The sequence below is a fragment of the Rhinolophus ferrumequinum genome, chromosome 26 (genome assembly GCF_004115265.2).
Source record: "Rhinolophus ferrumequinum isolate MPI-CBG mRhiFer1 chromosome 26, mRhiFer1_v1.p, whole genome shotgun sequence".
NCBI lineage: Eukaryota > Metazoa > Chordata > Mammalia > Chiroptera > Rhinolophidae > Rhinolophus > Rhinolophus ferrumequinum.
Genome location: NC_046309.1, coordinates 14015545 through 14023906, shown reverse-complemented (window position 1 = coordinate 14023906; position 8362 = coordinate 14015545). Strand labels below are relative to the sequence as shown.

Sequence of the window (8362 nt, the reverse complement as noted above, 5' to 3'; positions counted from 1 at the left end):
TGCAAATATATTCTCTCATTCTGTAGGTTGTATTTTCACTGAATAGATTTTTGAGCCATTTATCGAAACAGGAAATACAGGGAAGGAGTCAATTGGGATAGAAGTGGGAAGGAAAAGTGAGTTCAGGTAGAGGCGCTGGTTGTATATCTGGGTGGGGATGCCCAGAAAGTATTTGATTATACATGTTACATTTTTTGTATTTGATGTTTGTTGAATGGTGGAATCTGGAAAATAATTTGGGGTACAGTTGCTGCCTTAGCTACTAGTAGTCAGAGGCTTGTGTCCCACAGAAGCAAAGGACACTCCCCTTTCAACAAAATTATCCTTTATTATTTTTATTAAATGTATTGAGTGACATTAATAGAATTATATAGGTTTCAAGTCTACAATTCTATAATACGTCATCCACGTATTGCACTGTGTGTTCACCACCCAAAGTCAAATCTCCTTCCATCATCATAGACTATTTGACCTCCTTTATCCTCTTCTACCTTTCCCCCTACCCTCTGCTAACCACTAAACTATTGTCTGTATCTATGAGTTTTTGCTTGCTTGTTTGTTGCTTTCAGTTTTATATCCCACATATAAGTGTAATTACATGGTTCTCGACTTTTTCTGTCTGATTAATTCACCTAGCATGATAATCTCAAGATTCATCCCTGTTGTTGCAAATGGCACTATTTCATCTTTTATGGCTGAGTAATATTCCGTTGTATATATGTACCACCTCTTCTTTATCCATTCATCTATTCAGTTGTTTCTATGTCTTGGCCACTGTGAATAATGCTGCAATGAACATAGAGGTATGTATGTCTTTACCAATGAATGTTTTCAGATTTTTTTTTTTGGTAGATACACAGAAGAGCAATTGCTGGTCTATGTGGTAATTCTATTCTTAATTTTTTTGAGGAATTTCCATACTGTTTTCCATACTGGCTGTACCAGTTTACATTCCCACCAGCAGCGTTTGAGGGTTCCTTTTTTGTCACAGCCTCTCCAACACTTGTTATTACTTGTCTTGTTGATAATAGCCATTCTAAGAGGTGTGAGGTGGTATCTCACTGTGGTTTTGATTTGCATTTCGCTAATAGCTAGTTAAAATGACCATATTACCCAAAGCAATACATAGATTTAATGCAATTCCCATCAAAATCCCAATGGTATTTTTTTAAAGAAATAGAACAAAAAATCATCACACTGTATGAAATCACAGAAGACCCCAAATAGGCAAAGCAATCCTGAGAAAAAATAACAAGACTGGATGTATCACACTCCCTGACTTCAAATTATACTATAAAGCGACAGTAATCAAAACAGCATTATACTGGCAGAAAAACAGACACACAGACCAATGGAACAGAAATGAAAACCCAGAAATCAGCCCATATACACAGGGCAAATAATTTTTGACAAAGGAGCCAAAAATATACAATGAAAAGAAGTTGCCTTCAATAAATGGTGCTGGGAAAATTGGAAAGCTACATGCAAAAGCATGAAACTAAACTGCTACCTGTCATCATACACCAAAATTAACTCAAAATGAATCAAAGACCTAAATATAAGAACCAAAATAATAAATTACATAGAGGAAAACATAGGTACTACACATATGGACCTTGGGTTTACAAAGGATTTTATGAATTTGACGTGAAAGGCAAGGGAACTAAAAGCAAAAATAAATGAATGGAACTATATCAAATTAAAAAGCTTCTGCACCACAACAGAAAGCGTTAACAAAGCGAAGAGGCAACCAACCAAATGGAAAAAGATATTTGCAAACAACATCTCCGATAAAGGGGCTAATATCCAAAATATGTAAAGAACTCATACAACTCAACAAAATAATAAGCAATCCAATAAAAAAAATGTGCAGAGGACATGTACACTTCTCCCAAGAAGGCATACAAATTGCAAACAGGCATATGAAAATATTATTCTTAGCCAACCTCCTGAAACACTCAGGAACTCAAATGCAACATGAACATTAAACCACAACTTCCCGATCAGGTAACAGAGGCTGAACCAGGTACCCAGAATATGGAAAACAAAATCAACCAGTGAGAATTACACCCTTTTGTGATCTACTTATAAATTTCCTTCTAAATAGAATACAATGTGTGCGTATCTTAAACTAAGCTTATATTTGTGTAAGATTTATTGAAACGGAAGTAATTGAAATAGCTGATATAAAATTTAGACCCTGAATAAATAACAGTTGTTTTTTCCATGATGAAAGCGTTGTTGACTTTTTCCTTCAGTTTATGATCTATATGCTGTGCCTTGATTTACTCAGCCATGCCTAGAGCACATATTTTATATCTTAGGTGAGCTGATTCTTGTAACAAGAAAATGTGAATGGGGGCACGAAATAGCTTCTTTTCCAGAGTTCTGCACACCTGGCTGATATTATGAGACACTCTTTTTAAATTTCCCTGGGTCTGGGCTGGGTGTCCTGTGGACACCAGGCCTGGCATGTTTTTTATGAATCTTAGGGAAGCAATTCTGCTGTTGAGCTAGTCTGACTCACACATTTCATTTATCCACAATAATAAGAATATCAATATCTTGGATTTATATAGAGCCTCGCATCCAAAGAGGTCAAAACATTTTCATTTCATTGGATGTTCTGGTGGCTGTAAGAGCCTCTAGGTATTTACAAATGTAATAATAAGAAGCAGTCTGCCCTGATTTACACTATAATAGACAACATAAAACAAGACCTGAACATGTACTGCTTCTCACTTTGACTGCACAAATATATCCAATGCCTGGCCTTGAGGTTCAAGGTCCTTTCTGAGTAGATCTCCGTGTCTCCACCTATGACCCCGCGTCTTCTCCATCAATCCTTTATTCTAGTCAAATTATTGCCTTGACATAGAATGCATGTTTTCACGTTGTACTTTAACATGTCTATCTGGCCCTTCTTCTGTAGGTGTTTAAGTCTCTAACACCCTGCATCCCCCGTTTTTTTGGTTTAGCTCCATTATAACCCACCTGTTCCATGAAGACTGCTATAGTCATCCTAGTCTTCCTTGCTTATCTCCCATTAAAAAATCTGTAGCATTTATGCTCTTGTTCTGTGGGCATTGGGTAGGTGCTGTGGTTTACGGTCATTTCCTTTTATTTCCCTGTATGTCAGACCTGCCCACACAGAGGAGTCTATAGTCAATCCCTTACATCTTCATAAACTTTAGATGGTTCCAAGGTTCCAAGTAGCCTGGGGAGTTTGGGAGTCTGTGGTTGAAGGCTGAAGATTACAAATGGACAGACCCACTAAGCCTTCCCTTATTATTTTCTTTTCATTGTTCACAGTTTAGTGCAAGTTTGGAGTACATTTAGAAGAACACCTAGAATAGCAGCACTGTGACAGGGTATGTCTGTCGCCTGAAGATGCAAAATGCAGTGGGTAAAGTTTCCTGAGGTGGAATGTGAAGGAAGTAGAAAAGAGAAGCAAAAACAGTTTATTGAGTTAAGGTTTAGTTGGGGTGTGTTGATTTAAGCATCACATAATTGCATTTCCAGTTTGTGATAAAAGTAGCTCATCCAAAATTGGATAAGCCCTTTTTGATGCTTATCCAACATTTGCTGTTTAAAAACGTTCTTTTGTTTATTTGTTTATAAAAGCACCACGCAAAGAAAATTTGGAAAACAAAGAAAAGTGTAAAGAAAAAATGAAAAATGACCCATCTTTTTTGCTCCTTAAAATGACTTCATAGTACCCACAAAGATATTTTAAACAAAATTTGTACTGTAAGTTAGTAATAATAGCAGATGTTTACTAAGCGCTGATCATGTATATCCCTTGCAGTCTCACAATAACTTTCTAAGGGAAGTACTATTATCACCTGCTTTACAGATAAGGAAACTGAGGCACCGAAAGGTTGAGTAACTTGCCTAAGGTAACCTCGCTGTGAAGTGGAGAGCTAGGATTGAATCTGGGCAATCCTACTGCGCAACCTGCATTTTTTTTTTTATTGTGGTGAAATACACATCACATAAAATTTACTATTTTGATCATTGAAAGTGTGTTATTATTCAATGACCTTTAATACATTCACAAAATTGTGCAAACATCACTACTATGAAGTTCCAGAACACTTTCATCATCCCAAAAGGAAACCTTGTGTCTACAAAGCAGTCATTTTCCATTTCCACCTCCCCCAAACCCTAGGACTGACTAATAGACTTTCTGTCTGTACGAATTTGCCTTTTCCAGATATTTTGTGTAAATGGAATCATGCACTGTGTTGCCTTTTGTGTCTGGCTTCTTTCACTTACTATAATGTTTTCAAGGTTCATCGATGCTGTAACATGCATCAGTATTTTATTCCCTTTTATGACTGAGTAACATTCCATTGTATGGATATATCATATTTTATCTATAGCTTTATCGTATACCACATATTATACCACATTCATCCATTGATGGGTATTCACGTTGCTTTCACCTTTGGCTATTGTGAACAGTGAACATTCGTGCATACGTTTATTTTGAGCACTTGTTTTCAATTATTTTGAATATATACCTATAAGTGGAATTGCTGGGTCGTATGGTAATTTTATGTTTACCTTTTTGAGGAACCACCAAACTGGTTTCCACATTGGCTGCACCATTTCACATTGCCATCAGCAATGTACAAAGTTCTAATTTCTCCATATCCTTGCTAATATTTATTTTCCATTTTAAAATGTTATAGCCATACTAGTGTATACGGAATGGTATCTCGCTGTGGTTTTGATTTGCATTTCCCTAATGAGTAATGGTGAGCATCTTTTCAGGTGTTTGTTGGCCATTTGTGTTATCTCCTTTGGAAAAATACCTGTTCAAGTCCATTGCCCAGTTTTTAATTGGAGTTTTTGTCTATTACTATTGAGTTGTAAGAATTCTTTCCATATGCTGGATAAAGATTCTTATCACATATATGATTTGCATGTTTTCTTACATTCTGTGGGCTGTCTTTTTACTTTCTTGGTAGTATCTTTTGATGAACAAAGTTTTAAACTTTGATGATGTCCAATTCATCTATTTTTCCTTCTGTGGCTCATGCTTGTGGTGTCATATATGAGAACTCATTGTTAAATCGAAGATTGTAAGGATTTACCCCTAATGTTTCTAGAATTTTCTCTCTTACATTTAGGTCTTTGATCCACTTTACGTTCAATTTTGTCTCAATGAGTTCCCGCCCCTCCAAAAAAAATTCATACGTTGAATCCTAACCCCCAGGTGATGATGATATTCGGAGGTGGGCACTATGGGAGGTGATTAGGGATTAGTGTTCTTATACGGAGACCTCACAGAGATCCCTAGCCCCTTCCACCATGTAATGACACAGTGAGAAGCACTGGCTACGAACCAGAGAATGTGCTTTCACTGGAACATAAGTATGCTGGCATCTTGATCTTAAGCTCCCCAGCCTCCAGATCTGTGAGAAATAAATTTCTGTGTATAAGCTACCCAGCCTGTGGTATTTTGTTATAACAGCATGAATGGTTTAAGATAATGTTTAATTTCATTCTTTTGCACGTGGATACCCAGTTTTCTCAGCATCATTTGTTGAGAAAACTATTTATCCATTGAGTCATATTGACATCCCTTATAGAAAATCAGTTGATCATAGGTGTATGGATTTATTTCTGGACTCTCAATTATATTCCACGTATCAATGTGTTTATGCAAATACCACATTTTTGATTACTGTAGCTTTTTAGTAAGTTTTGAAATCAGGAAGTCTGAATCCTCCAAATTTGTTATTTTTCAAGATTGTTTTGGTTACTTGGGGCTCCTTGCAATTTCATATGAATTTTTGTCTTGACATTGTATCCTGCAACCTTGCTGAATTCATTTATTAGCTCTAATCATTTCTTAAAAAAATTCTTTAGGATTTCCATATATAAAATCATGTTGTCTGCAAATCAGAGATAGTTTTACTTCTTCCCTTTCAATTTGGATACCTTTTATTCTTTCCTTGCCTAATTGCTCTAGCTAGAATTTCCTTGTCTTGTGCCTGATCATAGCTGGAAATTTTCAGTTTTTCATCGAGTATGATGTTAGCTGCGGTTTAAAACAAATATCCTTTATCATATTAAAGAAGTTCCCTTCTATTACTAGTTTTCTGTGTGTTTCATCATGAAAAGGGTGTTAGATTTTGTCAAAAGCTTTTTCTGCATCAACTGAGATGATGATTTCCCCCCCTACTGCTCGTATTCTTAGCCAGCAGGCCCAATTACCTCTCTCTATATGTGAATTATTTAATTTTATATCCTGCTTTCTGCATTTATAGCTCGAAAATCTTTTCATTAAAGGTCATTAAAATTATGATTTCCAGTGGCTATATATTATATCCTCATATGGATGTTCTAAAATTTATTTAATCCTTCCATGTTTTAAAAATTTCAATATCTCTATTGCTTTAGGAATAAAGTTCCTAGAACTGGAATTATTGGGCCAAAGGCAATGAACACTTTTAAACAAAGAAACAAATTTCTGATTTTTAAAATCGAGGTGAACTTCCAGCTCAGTATTGTTTAATAATATTTGGTATGTTCTGTGCTTGCTGCTTCATAACTCAGTGACCTCTGAATTTGCTTTCTATTCATCTCTAAAGTTCTTTAACCTTTACTGCTACTAAGCAGATCATCTCTTTCACGCCTCAATATTTACTTTTCCTTTTGTTTCTCCATGTGCCCACTTTCTATACATAGTCTAATCTTTATTTGTTCATTTAATCTCTGGATGAATGACTAAGCCTATAGTCAAACGCAAGAAACATGAAAACTTACCAGTAAAAATATGAATAAAGCACACGTACATTATTACTGTCCGTATTTTATTTAGCTTGGAAAGGTATGGAATTTGCAACCTGGTTAGTTTCGGTTTTTGTTTTTTGTTTTTTGGTCTTTTCTTTATCAAGATCCATTTGCGTATTGCTGAGTAGGTTTTTAGGATTCTCTGGAAATAAAGCGACACTGGAAAATGAACTCATATAAAACAAATGTAAAACATTTAGTTTTAGAGCATATTAAAGAAAAGTATTTCTGTCTCTATTCACTTTCACATTTTATTGGATTTTTTTTTTTTTTGAACCACTGTGTGGAAAGTAAAATCCTTGTACAGAGACATTAAGCATAGACCGCCCCCACCACTCGCCACCCCGCCCTCTTAAATACGCACCTCACATACACATTTTGGCATCGTCAAATAAATTTAATTAAAAAACATATAATTCTAAAAACAAGGAAACTGTAAAATACCCAAGATCAGAATAAATGTAAATAAGACAGTCATCAGAGGACTACACGAAGCAGCCACCGGTTTAAGCGTTCAGGCACCGCGGAAGGAAAACTACGATTCCCAGAATGCTCAGCGCGCGCGTCCGGTCTTGAAACATGCAGCCTCAGTCCCACCTCCTCACTCCAGCGATTGCTCAGCTCCGTGAATTGCTCTTCTCCCATTGGTGGGCTCTCCCCGCGGTCAATTACTACGGCGGCTTTGGTTTCTTCTAGCGCATCGGTTCCGCCCCGTGCCAAGATGGCGGCAGAAGCAGCTGGTGGGAAATACAGGAGCACTGTCAGCAAAAGCAAAGACCCCTCGGGGCTGCTCATCTCTGTGATCAGGTGAGGGAGGCAGGAGGCAGGGTCCTGGGACGGGGCAGCGGGCAGCGACTCGACCTCCGCTTCGGAAGGGAGCAGGGTTAGCTGGGTTCCACCCTGCCGACCCTTGCCTTCCCTCCTTGCCTCCCCCCAGCTCCTCCCAAGGACCCCTACACGTCCCCCTTTTTCTCTGGGATTGGGCTAAAGGGAGGAGTCTCGCCTCAGTCTCTCTCTCTCTCTCTTTTTTTTTTTTAAGAGCCAGAGCTTGCCATTAGGGTGTCTGGGCCCTAAAAGCACGCTGGCTCTGTGGGGCCCGGTGGAGAAAGCCAGGTGTGTTCATTTATTCACACCACGTTGATCGGTCGATTGATTGTCTTCTGCAGCCGTCCCTGAGGAAGGGGCTTTGTGTCCTGGACTTGTGGGTGGCAGGCCCTGCAGTCCGGAGACGCCTGTCACGAGTCGCAGATGGTGTTGTCACCCTTTGGATATCGCCAAGCACCTGGGAAGGGCCACAGCCTCACGTACAAGAGCCTGTCATGAGCTGGTAGACAGGGCTGTGCGTTAGAAGGCACACGTCTCGGTCTTCCTGTCCCTGTCAGTTCCTTAAAACAAATGTCAAGTTATCCCCTATGCACATAATTTTCCCAGAGTATTTATGGTGAGAGTGGCGGGACTTTTAGATTCTTTTTTTTTTTTTTTAAGGGAGAAATTAAGGGTGGGAGGACCTTTTCAAACACTATTAAAGATGACAGAGGGAGTGACTAAAAACAAC

General features: G+C 38.0%; 1 protein-coding gene across 2 annotated transcripts in view; it reads left to right on the top strand.

The window, feature by feature from the left end:
* The first annotated feature begins 7489 nt into the window (after window positions 1-7489).
* EXOC4 (exocyst complex component 4) overlaps window positions 7490-8362 on the top strand; it is a 634133-nt gene continuing 633260 nt past the window's right edge. The window contains exon 1 of one of the 2 annotated variants that reach the window (XM_033099157.1): window positions 7490-7614. In XM_033099157.1, coding sequence (XP_032955048.1) covers window positions 7529-7614 — 86 coding nt within the window. In that variant the 5' untranslated portion in view covers window positions 7490-7528. The remainder of the gene's footprint in view (window positions 7615-8362) is intronic. The other variant, XM_033099158.1, reaches the window with a different exon arrangement.